The 24,847-nt window shown below is 50.6% G+C and overlaps 9 protein-coding genes across 9 annotated transcripts; 4 read left to right on the top strand and 5 right to left on the bottom strand.

Moving 5' to 3' along the window:
* Window positions 1-93: 93 nt before the first annotated feature.
* Window positions 94-881, top strand: FIBRA_01253 (uncharacterized protein; the record flags this gene model as incomplete). Its single annotated transcript, XM_012323131.1, has 5 exons — window positions 94-138; window positions 193-365; window positions 438-576; window positions 628-730; window positions 781-881. 5 exons carry the CDS (start codon window positions 94-96, stop codon window positions 879-881), a joined length of 561 nt encoding a protein of 186 aa, XP_012178521.1.
* Window positions 882-1,271: 390 nt separating this feature from the next.
* Window positions 1,272-2,680, bottom strand: FIBRA_01252 (uncharacterized protein; the record flags this gene model as incomplete). The annotated part of the gene is made up of 8 exons (XM_012323130.1): window positions 1,272-1,430; window positions 1,489-1,645; window positions 1,705-1,754; window positions 1,806-2,025; window positions 2,087-2,143; window positions 2,200-2,370; window positions 2,426-2,511; window positions 2,567-2,680. The coding sequence occupies 8 exons, from the start codon at window positions 2,678-2,680 to the stop codon at window positions 1,272-1,274; spliced, it is 1,014 nt and encodes a 337-aa protein (XP_012178520.1).
* Window positions 2,681-3,449: 769 nt separating this feature from the next.
* FIBRA_01251 (uncharacterized protein) lies at window positions 3,450-8,127 on the top strand (the record flags this gene model as incomplete). Its single annotated transcript, XM_012323129.1, has 19 exons — window positions 3,450-3,611; window positions 3,664-4,027; window positions 4,091-4,211; window positions 4,260-4,487; window positions 4,537-4,654; window positions 4,707-4,849; window positions 4,902-5,175; window positions 5,230-5,301; window positions 5,358-5,494; window positions 5,546-5,691; window positions 5,743-5,804; window positions 5,859-5,913; window positions 5,960-6,303; window positions 6,352-6,509; window positions 6,563-6,726; window positions 6,777-7,234; window positions 7,285-7,348; window positions 7,406-7,523; window positions 7,578-8,127. The coding sequence occupies 19 exons, from the start codon at window positions 3,450-3,452 to the stop codon at window positions 8,125-8,127; spliced, it is 3,738 nt and encodes a 1,245-aa protein (XP_012178519.1).
* Window positions 8,128-8,770: 643 nt separating this feature from the next.
* FIBRA_01250 (uncharacterized protein) lies at window positions 8,771-9,502 on the bottom strand (the record flags this gene model as incomplete). Its single annotated transcript, XM_012323128.1, has 1 exon — window positions 8,771-9,502. The coding sequence occupies one exon, from the start codon at window positions 9,500-9,502 to the stop codon at window positions 8,771-8,773; it is 732 nt and encodes a 243-aa protein (XP_012178518.1).
* Window positions 9,503-10,027: 525 nt separating this feature from the next.
* FIBRA_01249 (uncharacterized protein) lies at window positions 10,028-10,767 on the top strand (the record flags this gene model as incomplete). Its single annotated transcript, XM_012323127.1, has 4 exons — window positions 10,028-10,175; window positions 10,227-10,321; window positions 10,376-10,663; window positions 10,714-10,767. 4 exons carry the CDS (start codon window positions 10,028-10,030, stop codon window positions 10,765-10,767), a joined length of 585 nt encoding a protein of 194 aa, XP_012178517.1.
* A 382-nt stretch (window positions 10,768-11,149) lies between these two features.
* Window positions 11,150-12,013, bottom strand: FIBRA_01248 (uncharacterized protein; the record flags this gene model as incomplete). The annotated part of the gene is made up of 6 exons (XM_012323126.1): window positions 11,150-11,216; window positions 11,266-11,400; window positions 11,455-11,644; window positions 11,699-11,704; window positions 11,773-11,782; window positions 11,846-12,013. The coding sequence occupies 6 exons, from the start codon at window positions 12,011-12,013 to the stop codon at window positions 11,150-11,152; spliced, it is 576 nt and encodes a 191-aa protein (XP_012178516.1).
* Window positions 12,014-13,601: 1,588 nt separating this feature from the next.
* On the top strand, window positions 13,602-14,704 carry FIBRA_01247 (uncharacterized protein; the record flags this gene model as incomplete). Its single annotated transcript, XM_012323125.1, has 4 exons — window positions 13,602-13,613; window positions 13,672-14,334; window positions 14,380-14,495; window positions 14,542-14,704. 4 exons carry the CDS (start codon window positions 13,602-13,604, stop codon window positions 14,702-14,704), a joined length of 954 nt encoding a protein of 317 aa, XP_012178515.1.
* A 1,891-nt stretch (window positions 14,705-16,595) lies between these two features.
* On the bottom strand, window positions 16,596-20,418 carry FIBRA_01246 (uncharacterized protein; the record flags this gene model as incomplete). Its single annotated transcript, XM_012323124.1, has 4 exons — window positions 16,596-18,645; window positions 18,706-19,099; window positions 19,159-19,750; window positions 19,801-20,418. The coding sequence occupies 4 exons, from the start codon at window positions 20,416-20,418 to the stop codon at window positions 16,596-16,598; spliced, it is 3,654 nt and encodes a 1,217-aa protein (XP_012178514.1).
* Window positions 20,419-21,855: 1,437 nt separating this feature from the next.
* Window positions 21,856-23,740, bottom strand: FIBRA_01245 (uncharacterized protein; the record flags this gene model as incomplete). Its single annotated transcript, XM_012323123.1, has 11 exons — window positions 21,856-22,088; window positions 22,146-22,276; window positions 22,329-22,450; window positions 22,503-22,691; window positions 22,746-22,935; window positions 22,990-23,033; window positions 23,070-23,231; window positions 23,279-23,337; window positions 23,390-23,406; window positions 23,467-23,626; window positions 23,683-23,740. 11 exons carry the CDS (start codon window positions 23,738-23,740, stop codon window positions 21,856-21,858), a joined length of 1,365 nt encoding a protein of 454 aa, XP_012178513.1.
* Between the last annotated feature and the right edge of the window lie 1,107 nt (window positions 23,741-24,847).

Raw genomic sequence — 24,847 nt, 5'->3', positions numbered from 1 at the left:
CGCAGAACTTTCTGCGAGCCCAGCTGCGTCAACTTTGAACTTCCCTAATGACATGCGCCTGGCTAGGCCCGGCACATCGCGACGCGCAACGGCATGGAGTCTCCTATCTACTATACACGAGCTGAATATATTGAGACAGTAAGTATCTTTACCTCAACAAGAAATAGACAATTTGGCGACCATTTTACATAGGACACCGGCAACAAAGTTTCGCGACGCGCCACCATCGCTGGTCCCCAGAACATCATCCTTGGTGGGAAGACCATCATCTCAAGCGGTGCAATTATTCGCGGTGATCTACGAAGGACGGGTCCCGGTCATGCAGTGGTTATTTCGCTGGGTCGATATTGTCTCATCGGCGAAGGGTGTGTCATGAGGCAAGATCGTGTGGTAGCGTCAGGTTAGAATGCATACTTACTGACTAGCTGGCTCGACAGACCTCCTTATAAGACGTACCGCGGCAATTTCAACTACTATCCCATGAAGATAGGTGACCACGTACATATTGGTGCGAACACTATCGTTGAAGCGGCGACCATCGGGAACCACGTTGAGATTGGGAAGAATTGTGTTATAGTATGTTGTGTACTCTTCTGTGTTCACGAATAACTGTACGAACTTTCTCAGGGAAAATTTACTATTATCAAAGACTGCGCAAAGATTGCAGATGGCACAATCATCCCACCGAACACAGTCGTTCCTGCATTGTCGCTATTCGCGGGTTCGCCTGGTAAGTGTGCATGTACAGCTTGTATTTCAATTACTGAATTTTATGTGCAGGTCGGTTTGTTGAGGATCTTCCCGAATCTACACAGGAAATGGTCGAGGCTCTGACGAAGCAATATTACACGCGATTCCAGCCCATGTCTAGCGAGCGATAATCCACGTCACAAGATGATACGTCTTGTTCTATGACCTTATACCCTCCCTCATGATACCATCGTGCATTCTGCATGTACTAATGTCCCAATCTTATATTTGATGTATCTCTCCTGTGAGGTATAGACTGGACTTGACGATGTAGCTTGTGAAAGTACATCAAAATTCCTTCCATTAGATGTAGCTACATTGTCCGAAGAGACGGAATCAATGTTCTGACCTCGTCCCATCCGATGTACCGAAGCTATCATCATGCGCCGCACCCCAAGCAAGGTGTCCCATGGCAGGAAAGAATTTGACATATATGTGCTTTCTTTGAGCTTGCTTGTCACTACATAGCGTCGAGAAGGTATCTGCCAACGAGACTACAGCAACTTTCGAACTAGACAATATTACTCCAAGCGAGGCGTGTCCGCAAACAAGACCGCCGCAAGCTGAGGCGGATACCTGTCGCCCTTCGCGTGGTCTGCGCTGTTCGCAATTTTGCGCACTTCTTCCAATTCTTCAGGCGTCAGCGTCACCTTCGCTGCGCCTAGATTCTCCTTCAGACGCTGCAATATAACATCACGTCTCAGCCTTGCTCCACTTTACAAAGGGAGGCCGACGCACCGCAACGTTGGTCGTCCCAGGGATAGGGATGACGTCTGGGCCTTGTGCGAGGAGCCATGCGAGTGCGACTTGTCCAGCAGTTGCATTGTGACGCGCGCCAATCTGCTTGAGTCCGTCGACGAGCTTCAGAATGTTTGGGAAGTTGTCGCGCGAGTAGCTGTAAGCGAGCGGACGAGTTTATCACATATTTAGTAATCCACTTGAGCAAGGACGCACCGAGGGACTCCGCGTCGAAAGTCTCCCTCCTCAAAGTCGTCAGGCGATTTCTGCTGAAAGTATTAGACGGGGAGCTGATATACGGAGAAAGTACTATGTACGTATTGGCCCGTGAGTAGCCCACGTCCCAGAGGCGAGTAAGCGACGATCGTCACACCCAATTCGCGGGCGGTTTTTAATAACGCAATCTTCTCATCCTCGATATCGAGCGTGAAGGGCGAGTATTCGACTTGAATGGCGGTGATTGGGTGAACGGCGTTTGCACGTCGCAAAGTATCAGCCGAGCATTCTGACAGGCCGAGATACTTCACTTTTCCAGCTCTAATAGGCAGAAAATATTCAGCAAATTTGACAAGCAGGAGATTGACCTGTATATATTCACTTGACAAGTTCCGCCATTGCTCCAACAGTCTTTTCGATAGGTACTTGGGGATCCGCCCTGAGGAAGTGGCCTGTAAGCGATTGCATTACTAGCCGTTATGTTGAACTGCGCACCGGTGCAGATAATATAACTCAATAGAGTCTACACCCAACCGACTCAAAGACGTGTTGAACGCCTGATGAACGTATTCGGGATCGCCGTTCACAAGGCGATTGGGCACGCCGGAGCGCAGTCCGAATTTTGTTGCAAGGAAGATTTCATTGCGCTTTCCGGTGCGCTTGAACCTGGTACAAAATAGATTCACGCCTTTGAGAGTGCATCGAGTGTACATACACTCACCATTTTCCAAGCAGCTCTTCATTGTCCGCATATACGTCAGCGGTGTCCCACATCGTGCAGCCGTTCTCGTAGACTGCATCGAGGACCTAAGACATTCTTTAGTATCACCGCTTTATAGGCAATATAAAGGCGAATACGCACCTTCAATCCCTCCTCGTCAGGAAGAGGGGTACCGTAGAACGCGGATAGGCCCATGCAACCATAACCAACGGCGGAGACGACGTGCTGGCCAATCTTGCGTGTGGGAAGAGACATAATTGGACGGGGTTTTATTTATCGGTGATATGTAGACCTGGTTAGGAGGGAAGTTGAGTTGGGTGACAAGTCGGATACTGTCGCGGTATATATATGCGCCATGAGAACTTAAACTCAACCAAGAGGCTTCTGCTCACTAAGCCCTAACGGACATTGTACTATCGATCGCTGAAAGTCTTACATCATAAGTCTGCTGGCGAGGTTACGAACGCAATGGTCTGCCGTTCAATTCTCCCTGGGGAACGTGCCGGATTCGGAGCGCTGGTGCATGTGTTCGGGCGAAGAGTGGGTCCATTGAGAATGGTGAATATCAGCTGTAGAGCATGTTCGAGACCGTGAATAAGTGGGGCCAAAAAGACACTATCATAGACCGCTGTTGTAGAACAAGGGCAAAGGCCGCGGACTTGTGGTCGCTGGTCGCAGGTTGGGGAGCGTGGTAATTAGCAAACGTAACGAAATCTCATGAAGCCACTTTCTCCGACTCTGAAAACAACCTTACATCAGTCTAAGTTGCGGCTGTTGTGGATTGTGCATGCTCAGACTCAAATCACATTCTGCCCATTCGATGGACTCTACCGTCATTAACATCTAACGCACATAGGCCACATCCTTTCTTATCCTACTCGTACCGGGCGTGTCACACCTCAGGCCTCAGGCTTCCGTCTGCAACTTAGTTTCATTTGACTCGCCGCATTCCAATTCTTCTCGTATCAGACAAGCCACAATGAATTCGTACCCTCCCGAACTACTCGCGCAGCTAGCCCCGGTCATGTTCGTTGGTGGTTTGGATCCTCCGCAACCACCTGGAAAGAACCAGGATCCCTTCGCCGTGCTTTCTTACCGGTTGCGCGAAGCATTGCTGGGCCAGCGCAAAGCGGCAGTCTGGCAGCCACAGAAAGACAAAACCTTCCAGGTGATCATCGTCGACAAGGTATGCATTTCTATCAGATCTTTCTTTCTATGTAGCCCCGTAACGGGATCAGGATGTTCGCTTTCCGCCACGTAAACTCGTTCCACCTGAAGACCCACAATACCATGCCGCCCATTCTCCTCTGTCGCCGCTGACCCCCACGTCGCCCTTGTACCCAGACGGATTGATCGCGCCGATATGGATACGAAAGCACACCACACTCGTACCATCCGTATACGTCGTGTTCATGCGCATATATGAGTCTCCCCAAGCGGCTCGTGCGCCACTGGAGCCGTCCGAAGCAGATCGTGAGCGGGAAGCGGAGGAGCGGAGGAGAGACACTGAATTATGTGCGGACATTGCACAACGGAAACGGACGACAAGCGAGAGGGGGGTGAAGCTCACGGTGGTGCTTCTTGCAAGTAGGAAGATGTTAGGTAGGGAGGGATGTTTTATGGTACTCGCACGTAGCTTCGCCAATTGACTGACGGGATTCACAGACGAGCCGTCGTTGGATAACCGCTTGACCTACATCCGGAGACAGAGTGGACTGGATCCCCGCGCGGCGCTTTTTGTGTTGAGTCCCGTCTCGCCGTCCGAAGTCGGGGACTTTGTGCGCAGGTGGGCCTGAACTTCATCGTTGTCTCATCCATGCTGAGAACAGCACAGTCTCCAAGAGGCGCTATATGAGCCTGCTGTGGAATACTACACGAACCACTCGAAGCGTGTCCGTCGGAAGCGCAACCGCCACTCGCAGAGCGCTGCGGCATATTCAGCTCCGCCCATCGCTGGTGCAGCAGGCGCGCGGCCGCTACGTCCAGAGGGGTGGACGGTCCGCTACGAGTACAAGATGGCATGCTTTGCAGAGTTTCGCGGAGAGGATGAGGTAGCACTGAAGTGCGTCTGTTGTCATTGCTCCACTGCCACCGCTGAACGTCCCCATAAGGCATTATCAGGATGCGTATTCGAATCTCCTGATCATGTTTGGCTCGACTGCAATCTTACCTCCGCGGACGAAGCGATGGGCGGAGGCAAAAGTTCTCGCCGATTGTATCAGCCTGAAGGTATCATAATTTTTTTTCTTTAGTTAAATCAAACTAATGCGCGCCACACCAGGTTTGCAAGCTATACTTATACAACAACGAACACTCGCTTGCTCTCTCGCACCATAACAGTCACCTGCGCAAGTTTGCAGACTTCTCGCGGGGATGGGGCATCGGTGAGGAGACTTTTGAGTTCTGGAGCTGGTTGGCTCGTCAGTGCGTATGGTCTTTCTCTCCCCTTGGCGCCGTCCTCACTGCGCCACGTCAGACATCGAGCATTTGCGGAACTATTGGAACAGGGCACGCGCACAACTCTCAAGATTCCAACACACTATAATTTAGGATCGTCTTCTGTCGCAGCCGCCGCCGCCGCGGCGCAGGCACTCGACAGCGGACAGCGGAATGTGTTAGAGCTGGACGCGATGCGTGCCCTTGGGCTCAATCCGCTACAGGCGCTGCAGCACCCCGGATTCTATTATTACATGGCTGCACGGTGTACCGAGCGCAGGCGAGAGCGATATATGAGCACGACGAAAGCCGAGGTATGGGATTGATTACACTTCAGAATTGTGCTGTTTTCTGACGCCGTGTCAAAGGAACAAGCCAACACCACCTCTCCGGGCTTTACGAACGAAAAGAAGGTGGACCATCTCGCGCTTGCCCTGGAGGTGTGTCGCGATATAACTTAGTACTTATATCAATAACGTTGAGCTCGTTACTCTAGTTGTACACCCGATCGTATGAATTATTCAAAGCGCACAGTCCCCCAACTACCCAGGGCCACGGGCGCCTCACACTGTGGATAGCATACCGAATCGCACAGACATATTTTGAGTCTGGGAAATTTGACATGGCTGTTCGGTTCGTGCTCGTTCCTTTGTCCTCAAGATCAAGCTAATTGTGTTTGCTTAGGTTTTTCGAGCGCATAGCGAAGACATATCGCCGCGAGAAATGGGACTCTTTATTGCAGCCTCTGCTTTCGGCCTGGTACTCATGCGCAAAACAAATGGGCGACACGGGGCTTGGCGTCCGCCTGCTTTTTGAGATGCTGGGGCACGGTTCGTCTCAAATCTGATAGTTGATTTGATCTCGCCTAAGTTCACGCCCAGGTGTTAGGACGCAGCAAGGGGATGAAAGCTCTACTCAAGCAGATCTTATGGAAATACTCAAGGTTTGGCAGGTTGCACATTGCTTGCTCGTCAATTGGATTTAATATGTCTGTTAGAGCACCGCGCCGGAGGGCCCCGTCGTTATAGAGTCATCAGAGACTCAGCCAATACGTACGTGGCTCCACTTGTCTTTGGCATTTTCTGACTTTCCTCGAAGTGGATGCATCCGTGGTCTTTTGGAAGCACAACGTGATTGTGAACGAAGCAACAGCCTTTCAGCTATCTATTAAAGCGAAGCCGACCGTTTCCCTCTCGGCTCTGCCTTTTGTGTCACTCATCGTACACTTTTCTTCTGACATCCCCCCTGTAACTGTTCATCATATTGCATCAGACACGTCCGAAGTGGCCGTTATACAGAGAATAGACTTGGGGCACGTAGAGATCCCTTTCGCACAGGATGATATGAAGAGCAAAAAGGTGGAAGGATGTCTGCGGTGGTGTCCTTCCGGCACAATTGTCTTTAGTGGGAGTATATCCTCTGATACACCTGCTGTTGTCAAGGTAATTTGATTTCTCTTCTCTCATCTGTTTCGCTCATTGATATGTTAGATTAGCAAAGTCATCTTGACCCTGCAGGAAGGAGCATGGAAGTTAGAGTTCCCTCTGCATCCCTCCAGCGATCGACATAACGTGCACCCAAGCTGGCTAAGCTCCGCTGATCCTATCCAATTCATACCCGTCCGCGGGGAACATCATACATCTGTCTCGTGAGATTTTGCTCGGAGATAGGTGATGAACAGAGACTAATAAAAGATACCAGCTTTCACTATCGACCACACCGAGTGGAGGTCTCACTGTCACACTATGCGCCCGCATATCTTGGAGAAGACTTCCCTATCGTCATTCATGTCACAAATGCAGACGACAGAGATATGGAGATGATTGTGGATGCGCTTCTGCAACCTAGCGAGATGGATGTAGCAGGTGTGTATGCGTTTGATTCAGTTCTTCGGCAATTCACTCCGATGGTTTAGACAACTTCATTAGCTTGGGGGACGAACGATCAACCAGCCTCGTGAAAGCGGTTCCTCTGGGCATAATCTCCCCCGGGGTCAGCACGTCCGTCACGTTGTATCTCTCCAACGCGGGCGCGGCATATGACAGAGTCGTCGACATCTCAGTCCAGTCTCGTGCGCTCTCTTCTACGGAACCAGCGAGCCCAACATCTCCCGGAAGTCCGACAGCGCCTGCAGTCGTGGACAGAGACGAGACATTGCGTACCTTGATCGTACCAACGATTGATCCGATACACGCAGAGCAGCAGGTCACTTACAGAAGATCATCGAAGGATCAACTGGGACTCGCTGATCTACGGACGTACGAGGGCGACTTTTGGGACGACGGGAATGCTGGCGAAGCTATAGTGACGACCGTTATCAGGTGTATGGCCCCATCGGGTATCTCAGTGGAAAGTATCAAGTTGACCAGACAGGTGAGCTATTCAAGGCTGTGCTTAATCATCTCTATTAACTTTGTGGACAGGATGTCAAGCGCGCAAAAGTACTGGATTGCTCGATAGAGCAGGACCAAGATGATTTTCTCTCAGGTAGGAAGTTATGCCGCTACTTCCCTCGTATATTGATTCTGAAGCAGAACTCAACAGAATGGCTGCCCGGGGATGAGTTTTGTGGTCGATGTCGAATAAGCCTGTCCAACAGTGATGAAGATGTGTCGGAGGAAACTTTTGATGGGCCTGGAAAGTATGAGATATTTTGGAGAAGGTAACAGGCTATCCCATCTGATGCGCTCCGAAAGGCTGATTTCCCTCTGTTCAGAATTCTCCCAGAGGGAACCCAGGGCTCCTTATCCGTCAGTCGCTTTCCGCTGCCTCAATTACGACCGCCGACAGATGGGCTCGTTGCACTCTTGGATATCCCGCCGATTGCAAAGCTGCACGTGCCTTTCCTGCTCCGGCTTGTCATACGCAACGGACATCCCTCGCGGGCTGCGAATGTCGTCATTCAGCTGGAGATTGACAGCTCAGATCCAATTATTGTCTCGGGCCTTCGCAGTGGTCGAATCCCCATTATTCTGCCGGGTGCAGAGGAGACTTTGGTCTGGAAACTCATCCCGATCGAATGCGGCGCGGTGAAAATCCCACGTATCAAGGTCATGGACCGCAGAAAAGATATTCACAGTCTAGCGAGTCTGGAGGCGGAGCCCGATCATGAAGGCGAGATTGTGCGCATCGTAGACATCCGATCGGACGAACGCATGGAAACGTCTGGAGAAGTGCCAACGTGGGATGGTGCGGGCGAGAACCAACGGGATGGCAATGAGCTGTCCAAAACGCCTAGTAGCCCGATCATCTTGGTTTTACCGTGACTGTATTAATTATATACAATATGATGGGTCTTCTTCGGTGCTTCAAGTGCTTCGAGCGATGTGCGAGTGCACTTTTGCATATCGAAGGATTTATATGACTGACAGCAGTCGATTGACGAAAAATTATCATTGATAATGGAACGTTGCATATGAACCTGACAGTTGTAGTACCTAATCCATCCATTAATGCATCAATAGCAACCTCGAGAAACCCACTGATCATGAACGAAGTATGATAATCTCAACGACGCGATCACGCGATTCGCGACATCGCAACGCTCGCGCTCCAGATATCTGGGGCAATTTATGGACTGCCCGGTCGAGTGTATCCATTGGGGCGATGAAATGACGAAGAAATATCGAGGCGTCAAATTCATGACGAAGAGCACAAGGCCAGAAGCGGAGCCTAACGAACAGTCAAATTTCTCCCTTTCACCTAGCCCATCACGCGACGAGGATAGAAACTATGACGGAATCCTGGCCGTACTGCATCTGACGCATCTGGTTCTAAATTTGTGACAAGTCTCGCTCTTCCTCTCTTCGCTCTGGATAACTTCAGAGTATTCTGTGCGTTTACTCGTCTCGTTCAATTCAACGACTATCCGTTACACATACGCGGTACAACCCATACCTCCTTCGACCCTCAAAACAAAAACGGGATGACAGCTCTCCGCTCCGGGGGATAGTCAGGAAAGCGGCTGTGGTACCACTTGTGTCCTCGATATGCACGCGGCAGCATCAAGACAACCTCCAGGAATACGAATGCGTATGGTGGGTGCAGCGTCTCAAGCAGCTGGGCAAAGGACTCAAACGACGGTGGGGGCGCAGCAGCAAGAGCAAACCCGAGCCACTCGCACCACTCGCAAAAATAGTTCGGGTACGAGATAAAGTGATATAGATACCCGTGGGGGACGGCGTAGTGCTCCTGGTTGCTCTTGCGCTTCCCGTTGTCGTCGCCGCCGCGCGCCTTGGCCTTCCCTTTGGCCTTGGCGTTGCGCCGGATATTGAGTAAGATCTCGTCGTGCAGGATGTTGCCTGCCAAACCCAGCGCCCACAGGCCGATTCCGGTCCAGAATAGAGGGCGAGAGAAGGCATCCGCGAGGAAGTGCTGTGCGTCGGGAGACGAGAGGTACGTGCCCATGAGGCTTCCGTTCAGGAGATTGAAGATCAGGCCCGACAATATCACGGATACGTGCGACTTTGAGCGCGATGGCGTGCGGAGGGGGGAGATGAGGGCGCGGTTGAGATAGTGAAGTAAGAACAGCACTGCGAGGAGGGTGGACGGGTGTTCGAGGGAGAGCGGGGGAGTAACCTCGGATGCCAGTGGTGCCTTGAAGTAGCTATATGCTAACATGAACGGGGATACGAGCTCCATCACAATCCACGACCTGATGCCTGTCCTCGCCGGAATTGGCCTTGCGCTCTGAGAATCAATAATGCTACTCACCGTCGACTATGAGAATACTCGTCTGAGAGAGCGCAAAACGTCCAAAAGGCGCATCGAAGAAGAATGTTATTGGAGACACCAGTGAGGGGACAATGGCGAACCACGTCCTCGCCGCTGCAGACTTCAGGGCATATAACCTTCATACGCGGTCTTACACTTACTGTCGTACCAAGCTCTCGCTGCGTCCACTGTAATTTGCATCCGTAATGCGATATATGCTTGCTAACGAGCAAAATTGAGGCTGGGTACTACTGGTGCGGTTATGGTGAAGGTCGTGGTATAGGAAGAGGCTTCTGTCGTGGTGGCACACGCGTCGTACTCACGCTCATCCCTTACAGCACTCTCATTCGCGACATTCTTCCATTGCTTCAGGCCTTGTCATCGGCGCATACAAAAAGCCAAGGGCGGCTTAAACTAGCCTGAAATACTGAAGACGCAAGTATTTCAGCATTCATGGGCGGAGCAGCGTCGAAACCAGTCCGTCAATTTCCCAAGTCTGTCAAGTCGTCACCGTCATGGGCAGGTGCACGTACTCCCAATCCTGGAGAAGTGCCCTCATCCAGACCAAACATTCCTCGTGCTAGCGAGACCAAAAACGAAGGTATGACAGTGCGCTAGGCTACAGAGCATACGCAGTGAACCGCGGCGCAAGCCATTGAGCGAGATTCAAGAGACCCTCAATTCATGGCAAATCTGAGCAAGCTCGGCGCCGTAAAGGTTGATCATCGCATGCAAACTGTCCGGCCTGTAAGTACCTATCCCTTCCCCTGTTTGCAATCACGTACGAGCCACCACCCGCAGGTTGCGGATGGCGTCCAAAATGCCTATCGCACGAGACTGCAGTCGGAAGCCGAGGCGACCTCCGCGAAGCCCACGCGCAATCGTCTCGTTGCTGCGTCCATAACGGAACTACTTCAGGAAAGAAAATCCTTGACCACACAAGAAGAGCTCGAGAAGTTAGCGGAGCGGTATGGCATTGACGTCGAGGCACTCGAAAATCTAGCTAGGTTTGTGAACAGCCCGAGTGTGGACAAAGATTCGGTTAGGAGGACTGTCAACGAGGATGGGATTGAGTCCCTCACCATGAAGGTCTGTCGATTGGTATCCCGCTGTACTGGTCATTGATCGTTTTCCGGCAGGCTACCTGGGTCGATCCCGATATGCAAGAGCAGCAGCTGCAGATTCGTAGCTAGCATGATTGATTTCGGAACCATAATTCGACCCACTTTCCTCTTGTTATGTGGTGTGGGCACCATACTTATTCGCGAAACATCTGGCTGAATATCAATGGCTTAGTGAATCAGAGTCTCCATACTGGCATATTTCGTCTAATCGAGCTCAAGGAGAGGATGAAGATGATCGCGGTAGTCTATCCTATAAAACAGTCTTTTCTAGTGACTGAACTAGTCGGTGCTTCTGACATCTGGCTACAGGGTATATTACGCGATTATCCGCAAGCTCGTAGAGTATCCATATCAATCCAAGCTCTGGGTTACCGCCAGCTTCTCGCGCCAGGCGCCAAGAAAGCGCCGCCTCCCAAGAGATTAGAGTCGCTAAATACAACAATTGGAACAACTATCGGCTACCATAGCGCACTTTGCGACCGAAATCAAACGGAATATATTTGTACTTGATCATATGCCTGTAAACGAGTGAGGATCATCGCGACTGGAAGATTGAGCAACACATACTGTATTTGCCGGCGCATCGTGAGCGTGAAGAGGATGAACCAATATATGACAAGGATTGGCCAGTACACGGGGATGTCGAAGATTTCAGACATAGTCGCGAGCAATGCAAGGAACGTTGCCTTGGTTGCAGATAACCTATCGGTGGCCTATCAGTTGTCCTGCTTATAAAGGAATGCAGCACGGACGTACCAGAACTGCCACTCTGGCAACCGCCTCACAAACGGTCTGAACTCATCATCTCGCTGTGACGGCAACGAGGCACCTGTATCCTCACCGCCCCCCTCGATCTCGTCCGCCAGCAGGTCATCCTGCAGAGAGGGGTCAAACTTGGGCTGGAGAAAGGCGAGTAGGAGGTTGAGGAGGTAAATTGCGAGCGCGTCTAGGACAGCTATGTTCAGATAATTTCTATGCAGACATGCAAAGCCAAACTCACAACAAACTAAACGAGCACATTTTGTCGTTCTTGTAATAAGTCATATGAGGAGAACAGGATGATAGGACACGAACCAATAAACCACTACAAATGCCACGACACCAGTTAGCTTAGCTCTACGCACGAGCGGGCCAAGATCATGCTTACTCCCTGCGAGAACAGTATTCTGAGCATAAATATCGATAACAGCCCTGCCGTGCCCAGCCATCTGTACAGCACGAAGGGCGTTAAGCGGTCAAGCAGCTGCTGGTATTGGCGTTGGACCTTCGTGAACTGTGCAGAGACATTGGGGGTGCCAGGTTCTGCGGAGGACATCATACTCGAGCTGTTCTAGCAGCAGGATACGGACACGTAGTAGTCGTCAAAAGCAAAGAGTCGAGGCGCAGATGGCGGGTTCGTCGGATCGGAAGCCTCAGGCGCAGCTGTGCTGTGAACCGGACAGTGAAAGCAGGGTCAGAAGATGCCGGCAACTGCCACGCATCTTGAAGCGGCGATGACCGATTTGCCCGCTGAGCTGAGTATGAATTTATGCTCCGTTCACTGTCGCCGCAGCTGCCGTGATTCACTCGATGGACAATGCTAGCGCTTCAGCCTTTTCTTGACCAACTCCTTGTCTTGTGAAGGCAGCCTATCCTCGCTCGCTTTGAAAATTTACCGAATGAATCATGATGGAAAACAGGTTTTATGGTGTTTACAACACTATTTTCACCAACGGATGCTTTACCGAGGACACTTTCATTGTTGAACCTCAGTACGCGCTCCCTGGAACCCAGGTTAGGGCCAAGTCGGGGCAATCCGCTGAGTAGTCACATACGTCGTTGAGGTTCGAGACTCCCCCCCGTTCTCTGCGAAAGTGAATCGTCCTACGCATCTGAAATATATATCGACAAGAGCTGCCGCGAATGACCGGATGAGGAGTCAATTCAGAATTTGTTCGATATGTGCCATATGCTGAGGCTGTATGGTATCAGCGCTCTAAGGGAAAAGGTATGCATTTACATCATGAACATTGCGACTCGCGAGATCGCGCCGGACCTGCTGCCGTTTTCGTCTACACATGCAGTGGACACCACTTCAGCATCGAGATGGGAACTGGACATCTCGACTGAGGCAGGTTATAATAAGTTCGTGTAGATTGTGGGCTGATGTGAAGCAGATGGCTCAAGCGTAAGTGGTCCTTTGACCTTTCTTCTCGATAGCTGATTCGCTACAAATGGTGCAATCCGATGCCGCAGTCTTTTTATCAATATGTTGGCCTCGTTTCTAGACATGTCGGAATACATATATTGATTGGCTGTAGAAAGGAGGACAATTGTATGTCGAGTTCGTTTAGAGAGCCATTTTTCCAATTGCAAGAATGTACCAGATTCGACTTGCTAATAACCGTTCCTGTGAGGATGAAGGTGACGGATACAAGCGCGAAGACGCGCACTCAGCTACACTTTTCGACTTTCCCTCCCTTGCGAATTCTAGAATGATTCTTACTTTGTTATCATCCTCTCGATGCTCAGGTCGAAAAATAAAGGCTACAGAGTCTCAGTAGAAATAAAATAATTGGATGTTGGAAAAGCTACCGGAGAAAAAGTTATGATCATGGCTAAGACGGCTCTCGCTCCCTCATTTATTATCAGCTTCCTTTGTGCAATGTTTCATAAGCTCATCCCGAGAGGTGGAACTTGTTGGCAGTCCTATACTCTTGTCCCACCTTCGTCGCCCTAATATGTTTTGTTGATCTCAATCCGGCATGTTCGCAAGTGGTTTGTATGTTGGCGCGTCGGAGCGGGGCCGGAGAGCAGGACATCCGCATCCCGCTCCTGTGGGATCTTGCATTTATGTTATTCTATCGCCCCCGATTTTCGTTTTTATGCGCTCTGTTTAAGATTCTGTCATAGGCCGCACAGCCATGTCAAGCAAGGTGAGAATGCGGTTGATTTGATGCTAACAATATTAACTACTCCCTGCCTGAATCACAGCCTGCAGGCAACCCGCCCGCCGTGCAGCTTATGCTGAAGCATGTCTTGAAAGAGCTCGCTCGCCATAAAACGACTTTCACGGCCACGAATATGTGCACGCCTCTTATGGTTGGCGTGCAAGGACCTCAAGGGAGTGGAAAGACATTCCTGACATCGCGCTTGCGGGATTTGCTCATCTCTGCGCCACACTCTCTGTCGGTCGCCGTGCTCTCCATTGACGATTTGTACCTCCCGCATGATCAGCTCGTGGCCCTCGCTGCTGTAAATCCGGATAATGCCCTGTTGCGCGGGCGGGGGCAGCCTGGCACTCACGATGTTTCCCTGGGCACGGAAATCTTGCGGAAATTGAAAGACATCAACAACAGCAGCGAGGAAGTCCTTCTTCCCCAATTCGATAAGAGTTTGTATGATGGCGAAGGGGATCGTGTCGCTGAAGGGACACCAGTCCGTCGTCATCTGGATATAGTCATCATGGAGGGCTGGTGTATGGGATTCTATCCAATTTCTGCTGAGGAAATAGACCGACGATGGGAGAATCCTGTCGACGGCCTCGGGGAGCATTTCTTTCAGGCGCGTGGGTTCAGAAAGGACGACGTCAAAGACGTGAACGAGCGTCTGAGAGGCTATTTGGCGTGGTGGGACAGTTTCGACGCGTTCATACAGGTAGGACATTACCCGTCGGCGTGTGCGGGTGCTGAGTCTGTGCAGGTTAAACCTGAGGATGCGCATCCTTATGTGCATATATACGAGTGGCGCCGGCAACAGGAGCACCATATGAAAGCCCTCAACGGTGGGCGGGGAATGACTGATTCACAAGTAGAAGCGTGAGTGATATACTCTGATCTCGGTAATTGTTTTAATTCGCAAAAGTTTCGTTGATCGCTATATTCCTGGATACGTCTTCTTTGGCGATGGCGTGGCGCAAGGGGAGCTGAATGTTTTGGGCGAAAAACAGCAGCCTCCGTGGTTGCAGCATGGTCTTCGAATAGAAATCAATGAAATGCGAGAAGTGGTGTCTTCGAGTACATTCTAAAGTACGTCTTATCGCATAGTCTTTCTTTGTCCAACGCGTTCTGTGTTTGACCTTATGTACTCGGCGATAGAGGCCAGACGTTTTTCGCGTTCAGCACGGCAGCACCGACGTAGATCAAAGTTTCCCGTAAATTTGCGGATTTCATCGAGCATAAACTATCGAGCACAGAACACAACGAATAACTGATTGTTTTCCATGGCGTGGATGCGGCCAATCGGCACCATGCAATTTTATGAAATTGAGCCTCATAAGCTCCAACAGGCACCGTCGGTCCTCCATCTACATCGCTGTCACATATGTATCACCCTTTATGTTTTCGCCATCAGAAGCTCAGCGTGGCTTCAAAATTCGTGCGTTTCGTTCATATTGCCCAGGCATATTCGATTGCTCTACAGTCGTATTTCTCCAATTTTCATGATATTTGATACAACGTATCGCGCACATATGTCCCGTGTGGTTCATACGTGTGCATCAGTCGTTGCGCGCCGTGATCATGCGCACAGACGTTGACTTTGCCGGACCAATATGCTCATTTGGCTCATTGTTCATGCTATGAGACATGTATTTGAGAAGGTGATGTACAAAAAGTCCGTTGTCCTTCCCGAACCAATGCCTTGTGCATTTCCCGTGCAACTACCCATGCAGGGTGTGATTCCTCCGGCAGTGGACATCACATTTGCGAGCCTGACGCTGCACAAGTTGAAGGGAATCTGCATAGGTGGCCTTTGTGTCCTCCGTGAATATAGGTACAATATTTGTATTTGAATCCATGACTTGATCAGATGGTGATTGGACGTTCACCCTGCAGGCTATGATGACAATGACCTCATGATCCCCATTAGAAGTCCGTCCTACGCACTACAACTTACTCCCTGACTGCCTGACCTTCGCCGGGAGCTTATAGGGATTGAAGTTCAATCAAATAACCTACATCTCTCGGCGTCCGTTAAGACCAGACCAGCTGACGATTGTACCTGTCGAACTCCCTCATGCCTCCAGCTCCCAAAGCTGACAGCGAGGTATAAAATCCAACCGGGGGTAACTGAGCTCAGCAGCAGCCCAACTTGCAGTCTAGCGGCAGCATCTACACATACAGTGCGCAAGGATGTTTCATATCTGCAGAGCAATGTATTCTCATGCCGTTTTCCAGCCCATGCGTTTCTCTGTCCCTCCCACCGTCCTCATTGTATTAGCCATCGCCACGAGCGTGGTATCCGCGTCCCCCGCTCCGGACCCGCAGGCAAGCATCCCCGCCGCGCCTTGCTCCGGTGATGGCGATGTCTGCACGACTACTGGGTTCGCTCAGTGCTGTGCGGGATTATCATGCTACACCGACATCTTTGGTCTCGTTGGTGTGCGTTAGAACAGCCTTTCTCCTTGTTGATCTCCGCTCATCGCTCGTATTTTCAGGCTTGTGTTCCTGGCTGAGGTTCGTTAATGCGATAGCACAACAGGACAATCGACTCGGTGAGTTTTGGACTTGCTAGCGGTCGAAACCCGTGATGAACGAGCGTGTTCAAGGTGCCTGTGTATAAATTGTGATGTAGAGGGCTATGACGTTTCAGACAGTGTCAACTATGTAATAAGTTGATTTACTCCATTTATGCAACTATGTTTGACGGCACACGAAAAACATCTTGCTGCATCCATGAAGCAGTTGTAAGGTTCAAACAATCCTTGCTGCCGTCAAAGAATGCGCTCGAAATTCCAGACAGCTCTTACAGCAAGAATGGATCTTCTCACATTAACTACAACATCGGTTGCCTGACTGAACTTCTCCAATATTCATGACATAGAAACCTGCGATCTCAAACACTGCGTTAAACGACCATATCTCGCGCCCGAATTATCTCCCAAAGAACAGAGGTACCACCGAACCCACGGTTGCCATTCAATGATTGAATCCCCGACTCCTGACCGTCATACCTACCGGGTTCCGATAGACCGCCCCCGCACTGTACCTGTACTTCTCTGCATCACTCAACACACGATCCTGCACAAATTCATACCGCTGCAACATCTCCTTCACCATAATTTGAATACTCTGCAATGCAAACCACCGTCCGGGGCATAGGTGGGGCGTGTCAGGACCAAAGCTTATGAACCGGTCGCTACCAATCGGCGGATCCTGTTCGACAAATCGGTCGGGGTCGTACAATCCTGCGTCTTTGCCCCATGCGCTTGGCTCCCTGTGGTGATAGTAAGCCGATAGCGACACGGCCTGTCCCTTCGGGATGTATATTCCAGGCTCAGAGGGCAGCTGGAATGCCTGCAATACTGTGCGCGCGGGTCCCGTCGCGGGTCCAGAGAGCCGGATAGACTCAAGCGTTGCGCTACGTAGGTATTTCCATTGCTCCGTCCTGGCCATTGAGAGACTCTTCAACGATGCGCCCCCAAGCGAGGCAAGGATCCGATACTGGAACCCAGGTCGGTTAACGATGTCGAAGAATGTACTCGTCAGCGACGCCTGTAAGTTCGTAAGTCCCATCCACGCGAGCAGACTAAGCATGTCCGACGCCTTCTTGTCATCCTCAACTTCGAGGAGCACAAAGTTCAGCAAATTGATGTCTTTGCTCTTGCCAGCACGGCGTTGCTTTGCAATTATAGGCATAAGAATCGGTCGTATTCTTTTCCAGTCTGCTACGATGGGTCGGCGAGCAATGAAGCGCAAAAACGAGGGTAGGAGCGTAGCCAAACCCATGGCATTGACAGAATCGTCATTGAACTTCAGGAATACCTCTAATAGCTCGGGATTGTCGAAGCCTTCGGGACCCACTACGCAGCGGGACACCACATACACGATGTACTGGTAGAGATAATCATTCAGATTTGCATAATGTTCTGAGGTCCGGTCACGCGCCACGAGCGGATGTGCTGCGAAGAAGGAATGCGCCGCGTCTTCGACTGTCTTTGCAAACCCAGCAAGCGTCGCTTCATCGTGAAGATGGGCTCGAATGATCTTCGTATGGAGGTCAGTCGCGAAGTTTGCGTCGCCGGTAATGAGAGGAATGTCAACGCTAGCAAGGAAGTCATGTAACGAGAATTTGACCTCATATGGCCCATCGTCAACGATAGCCTGCACATCTTCGGGCTTGGTGAGGATGAACTGTCTGGTATTAGCTAATTCCAGTCCAAAAACCTTGCCGTTCCACCTCTTCATGCCTTCGCTGATCAACACCGTGGGGTCGGCTTTGAACTGCAAGGCCACACCCAGGATTGGCCACTTCCAGATTAATGGCGGCTCCCTGGGACGGATCTCACGACGCAACACCCACACGACAAGCATAACAGGAAGAGCCATCGACGCAGTCACTAGAACCCTGTTATGCTCTTGCAAAAACTTCAGAACCTCAGCAGCCATCAAGAGCATCTCTTTCCAGTCCGTCTTCGTCTTCTCGAGTGCGCATAATACCGGGTTCGTCTCAGGGTCGTATGGGAAAAGGGGATTCTTCTGCAGACACTTCACATCCGAGTTCTCGGTGATCAGCCTCCATAAAAGATTTGTCCCATGAGCCTGGAAGTCGAGCTCCTTCAGCCAAAATGTGTCGAACCAGCGCGCTCGCGGGAAGCCTTGAATAGGGCGTGGTTCCCAGAGCAGCTCCTCGAGTGCGTTGCTCGGCGTACAGTCCCAGGGAGCGTCGACGAGGAGACAGCGCATGATGGCATATCCGACAGAGAAGCGATCGGAATTTCCCAGACCAAAGAGACTGAAGAGACTGATGATGAGGGCTGAGCTGGGCACAGTAGTCCCTGGGAACATTTTCTCTTCGAGTTGGCATCCAACGACAAGGTCAACGTCGTCTGGACGCTTATACAGTCGCTTGAGATTCGCGACAGCCTCAGAATCAGTGGAGAAGTCTTCAAAACGCTGTCGGATGGGAACCTCAACTGCAGGCTTGTGACTATTATATGCGCGAAAATATTGATTGAAAGTGGGCAATCTGCAAAGCATATGAAGGACAAGGGTCAACAAAGCGCGCATATAGTCATGGCAAACGTACCCTTGTTCTCGCTCGTGCACGATACTCCATGTAACGATATCAAACGGCTTGCCTCTATACTGCCCTGCAGATCTAAACGATTCGTCAACTCCGGACTTGAAATTGGGTATATTTGTCGCCACGATACCGCGCAACACGTTCTCAAGCCCAGCTTCCACGAAACCCTTGGCGTCGAACGCACTTTCAAACAAATCCTTCTCGCGTATCGTCCTGTTCTTCGCGTCTTTGAGCGGGAAGGAGGGAATGATGAACTCATGGAAGCGATACACGATCGCCATTTCCGCTGATGCGACCATCGGTTTACCACCTTTTGTCACTAATGGCCACGGATAGTTGTGCACCGGATTGATGTGCAAAGCGTCAGTGCCATACATCTGGCGATAGAGGGGGAATCCTGCACAAATCCGCGTTACTTCAACACCATATTGTTTTAGGTACACAATACACACTCACCATCATCGCGCGGCCAGGGCATCGAATCGTTCCCAGAAGTTTGCCAGTACGCCATCTGGTAGGAATTCGCTATTAAGGCGAACTTTGCCGCCATAGCAAGTCGAATCGTCTGGTATATGCGCTCATCGTCGTACTCTGGATGCCGTACCGCGAGCAAGTCACACATCCTATTGTGGTCTCTCAGGAGTAGAGTATGGATTGCGAGCATGATCCAATCCTCATTGGTTCGTGGGTCTCCTCCAGCGAACAGACTCCTGACATCTACACCAGGTCGTGTACGCATCGAAAGACCATCGGAATTGAACGGTAAGTAGTTCCCGGGGGAGGTGCGCAGCTTGCCCTTATCGAAGGAGCGTAGAGCGCGCGATACTTCAATGGTACTACCGTAGAGAGCACTAACGTCGAGCCATGTCGTCGCCTGGTTTGCATTCTCGCGCGAGTTTTTGTGCGACGACCCCGTACCAGGAACAAACTCCGTACGCCAGACGCGGAAGGTTGTATTGAGTGGGAAAATCTTTTCGTCTTCAGGGACTGAAACGTCGATGAATTCTGTCGACGAGTCCTCACTGTATGTTACATCATGCATGATGAACTGACCAGGGACTTAATGATTGTTTTCCGGTGTATCAAGAGTGGGCGTACCTCAATAAGTCCGAGTAAGACGGGGGTGTGCTCGTAGTATATCTTTTTCTTGCGTTGAAAAAATGCATTGCTGACAGCCCGTGGATTGGGGCCTTCTCGCGGCTCGCTGATACCATCGCGGTAAGTGTAATGGCCATAATCCCGGTCTCGTTTGCGTCCAATTTGGCCGTAATCGGAATGCCCAGCTTCCATCCAGTTGCAAGATCCATCTACGGTACGATAATACCATTTGGCCTTGTCGCTAATGCAGATGGGGTCAACAGGGTAACCAATCTTGGAAAAGAGCTGAAACGCATCCTGTTGCGAAGGAACCACATGAGATGTGCTCAGTGCTTCCTGAGGGACATCAGCTGGAGCCTCAGGAAATTCAACGTGCTCCCAGAGCTCCTCAACAGACTGCACATACTCGGGAATGGCATTACCACGAAACGGGCCCTGTAGCGTCTCGTTTGCTGCAACTGCAGAACGAAACCAGGTGAGGAAGAGGTCTTCAGGCTCTGGCTCTGGCACGAGACCTCGCTCCCGCGTTGATTTGAGAATACGAGCACGATTATAAGGCCAATGAGAGGCAGTTGCGAGCGGCAGAGCCACGAGGACGAATGCCTGGGGCTTCACCATCGCTTTCCGCCTGAATCGAGCAGGGCGGGCAGCATATATAAAGCTGCAGGAGAGGCATGGCACACTATGCGAAGAAATCAGTGGTTGGACAGACAACGTTTTAGAACATGTCACTGCTGATCAGCATTAAGAAGGCGGCGAGGGGTGTGAAGAGGACAAGACAACTCTCCTGGAATCATAGTACAGTCATCTTGCCCGCAGCATAAGCGTCGCCATGTTTCCGGTAAGCAAGGGAGAGGCCAGGGTACTTATGAGGGGCCTCCGAGTCAGGCTAGGTTGAGGTACATGTTCAGTGATCATAGCTGGTGCTAAAAGCACTGTCTGTGGTGATGACTGGTGTGAAGAGTGCTGACATCTTGACAGTGGCCCAGAAGTATTTGCATCGGCGCGTCGGTCGCGATAGGAAGCCTTTGACAGGGGGCGTAACTTGGAGGTCGCGCTGTACGACTCTGCTGCACTTGCAGAGCGCGGCCATTGCGGCTAGGGTCCGTTACGAGCACCACACAGCCCAAGTTACAAAGGTGCTAACCAGTCAGGCGAGGAGGGTGACTCGGAGGTAGTTTTAATCAAAGTTACTCCTCAGTACGAATGCGCTGGTCATTATGCGGCTCGGGATCATGCCATCCGATGCATTGGTCTCGTGTCAAAGACACGTCTGGGTACGATGCATCAGGTCTTTGGCGCCGCCGCCGGTAAATGTCGAACGAGCCTGCGAACTGCCTGGGATAGTTCTGTCGCCGCCGGTCCCCGGTGCATGCTGAAGCCGCTTGTACTCTGGCATGCACAGATTGGAGAACCCTCGCGTGTTCAGTTCGATGATCAGTATTACGCAACAAATTCAGACCAGTTAAAACGAGTCAGACTGCAAGAAACATGCAAAATAAGACTCGTAATCCATGGTATATATAAATTCAAAGCAGGCTCTTGCTCACAAAAAGTGACGCACCGGGTCAGAGTTACTCTTAGAAACATGCTTGAAAGACTCGGAGTCGGTGTACACTACCTCGCAGATTAACTTGGCCATCTGATGATCGACGCCCTGTAGAACAAGGTACAGCTAGATCTGACACGAATTGGTAGCCTTCGGGTTGCCGTATCCCTTAGTCACGCTACTGGAGGGTCGAATAATAGCAGTGTCAGTAGATATGATCGAAGGAAGGGACGTGTAGTATAGCACGAAAGATCACGCTCGAATGCACAAGATTAGCGGCTGTAGCGGCGTTGGTGGCTTCCTGTATGTTGACAAGCAGAAAGAGAATACCTCCTGTGGAACTACTTCCCCATGTTTTTGGTCAATTGGGAACAAGCCTCAACGGTCTTGTACAGGTGCGTTGAGGCAGAAAATTTAGGCGCAAATACGTCATTCTGTATTAACTTGCACGACTACTGTATGTGCTGTTCCTCATCGACATCGCCGTGACGCCGCTGATAGGATCTCTACCCAGAGACAGATCCCCCTATTCTTGTAAATGTCAACATATGACAAGTGACGTATCCTCTTTCGTAGCCGGCCGCAGCGTAAGAAAAGAGATATAACCATTTCTTCCTGAAGGACTCGAGCCGCGAAGCCTCGGCCAAATCCGGTCGTTCTTGCGCCACGGCATTCATAACTGACCGATCCACGTTCGCACGAAAACGTTGTTCCCACTCCCGTAACGTCCTAGCGTAGTCTGTCGAAAACCAAGCGTTCAATAGCTGCATACAGCGAGCTTCGAGGAATCACTAACGTTCCCCGTGGTTTTCAATTGTGTCTAGGTTGAGCTGACTGGAAGAACCGACCTGCGCCGCAGTGATGAGTGCTGTCACGCTAGGCAGCGTGCCATTTGGCCACAGATACTGGCGCGCAAAATCAGGAGCTCTGAAACCCAGAAGATCAGTCTTGAATGCAGTGGCCATGGATGTTCGCGTACTGGTATTTATCGTATCGGCTCTCCGGCATGGTAGAGGAAGATATCACAGCGATTGCCCGATCTACTTTGAGTGCCCAGTTGACGATACGAAAGTACTCTTCGTAGTATCGTGGCCCAACGTGCTAGTATGCATTCCTTTTAGCATCTACACCATGCCTTGGATCGTGATCTAACCTCAAGCATCTCAATACTAATGAAAGCATCGAATGCTTTCTCAAACGATGCGGGAAGACTGCGATAATCAAGCAGGTGTACTGTGATTAACGAGCTCAGTCCCGCCTCCCGGATGCGCTCCTCGCCGAATGCTTTCTGAGCCACCGAAAGTGTCAATGTATCCACTGTGCACCCATATGTGCGAGCGGCCTAATAAAGGTCAAAATATACGTGCATCGCAGGATGACGGAGGTAGAACAGCACCTCAATGGCTGTTGAACACCACCCAGAACCAAATTCCAGGATACGATCGCCCTTTCGGATCCGAGCGCGTCGCAAAAAGTGATGGATTTTCCTCATCTCTGCGTTTTCAAGGTCGCGACTGCCGCATTTCCTAAGCTCCATATCTCCATAGACACCCCCTTCTTCGTCGCTAAACAGAGCGGACGAGTACCTGAGGTGTAAATTCGATAATGAGCAGAACACATATAGCTCCACAGCATCTCACATCATGTCTTCGCTCAGGAATGCCTCCGGTGTGTAATTAGCGAGCTATTCCCTCATTCATTTTGAGTTGTCAGCACTCACTTTGAACAGCGTGTTCGATTCGTCGTATCCAGCCACCGCGTTCAGCTTCGCCTGAGAAATGGATTGGCCTAGTATGTAGCTTGTCCACTTGGTCAACGTAGAGTAGAATATGTGGGCATATGTAGAGAGTCCTTCCAGCTGTGTCATATTGTCAAGCCAGAGCTACCACATTGTTAGATTATGTGTGCGACTTGATGAAGTGAACATACATCATGGATAGGCCTTAGATGCTCGACCTCTATCTCGCCCAACATATACGACTCGGAGACTGGATACCAAAGATCCTGAGACTTAGGCTTACATAGCAAGAGAGTGCTCACAGCCTAAATCGTTCCTCCTGCATGGCATACGTCAGCAGATAAACACTTAAGTATGTTAGAATATATTGTATACGTACAGAAACAAGCGTAACCAAAACGAGTCGCTCACGACAACAATAGTAGGTGTAGATTTTCCCCTGTCGCCCTGGCCAAACTCATACGTTTTTGAAGATTCTAAAATTACCAGTGTACCGTGTCGTATCCCAGAAGACAACACAGAAAGAACATATTTGCGTGCTACCATACAGTTGTATCAGATCAGTAGATTGTTCGCGACTCGAAATTCCGCTCACCGTATGTAACCATTAGCTGTCTTGGGACACTGAATGTGCTCGATAATGACACCTCCATGGTTGTTGGGAAGACTGATATGCAACCAAGTGTAGGGCGAAGACATACTACACCTGTCTATTTGAGTCCTGTCTAAAGCGCTCAAGTGTTGTTGAAGTCTCCGTCAATTTGGAAGTCACAGTGCCACTCTACGCGACCGCTTCGACCCTAAAGTTTTATTTGATAACGATCACGTCGTAGCTCATGGGCTGGCGTGCTGGAGAGGAGAACGCCGCTGAAAGGTGTTTTTCAAATAGGTCTAGTTTCAAACCCATTCAAAAGTGCTTGCCGGGTCAATGTGCGAGCATACTGCCCGAGGTACCCGAGGGCGCTAAGTGCATACTTGCAGATGCTGGTAATACCACTGCTCAGCAACCCTGTGCTTCATCGGCTCAATGAGCGCTATCCTTACAACATTGTATGACAGTGGCAGGGACTTTCACCATTCCAATGTATGATTGCTACCCTAACACCTTTTCGGCCATCAATTATCTGCATCCTCAACGACAAAAAGTGGCATATAACATACATCGACCATGTTTCTGCATCGCTAAGTCACGGTGCCGCCAGGGTGCCGTCATTTCCCGCACAACAATGTCCGACATAGAATACTGAATGACAACGTGCGACTTGGCGAGCTGTCAGCAGATGACTGGAACGAACAATGTTGATATTGAATCGGATGCAGTTGCTTCGTGCCGAGTTGGATAGACTGACCAGAAATCTTCAAGGGTCCGCCCGCAATCCAGGTGCATGCGACGCTGGCAGAAAATTTTATGAGTGTTCATGGCAGAGTACGGAATGTGTGCCAAGCATGCTCATGTCTTACTTCATTGAACTGGTATCTCGGAGTTGGAGAACAGGAATCGGTCACGCCAAGTAAGCGTATGGATAAGAGGCTGGGGAGTGAAGAAGACCAATTGGGACAGGAAGTGACCGTGAGCATCCCGGGGAGAAAACAACAAACAGAGCAGACCTCCAGAGAAACCCGTTCAAATCTGGGAAAGACCTAACTTTGTGGCTCATAGTGATAATACTAGACAAGGAGTGAAGTCATCCACATCCGAGGTTCTGTCGTCTGAGCGACTGAAACTCTGAAGGCGCGCCAAAGCAGCGACTTCTGCTGAG

Source organism: Fibroporia radiculosa, assembly GCF_000313525.1.
Source record: "Fibroporia radiculosa TFFH 294 genomic supercontigs, scaffold542, whole genome shotgun sequence".
In the NCBI taxonomy this organism is placed as follows: Eukaryota; Fungi; Basidiomycota; class Agaricomycetes; order Polyporales; family Fibroporiaceae; genus Fibroporia; species Fibroporia radiculosa.
Note: the sequence above shows the minus strand (reverse complement) of the source record. Positions and strands in the feature narration are given on the sequence as shown.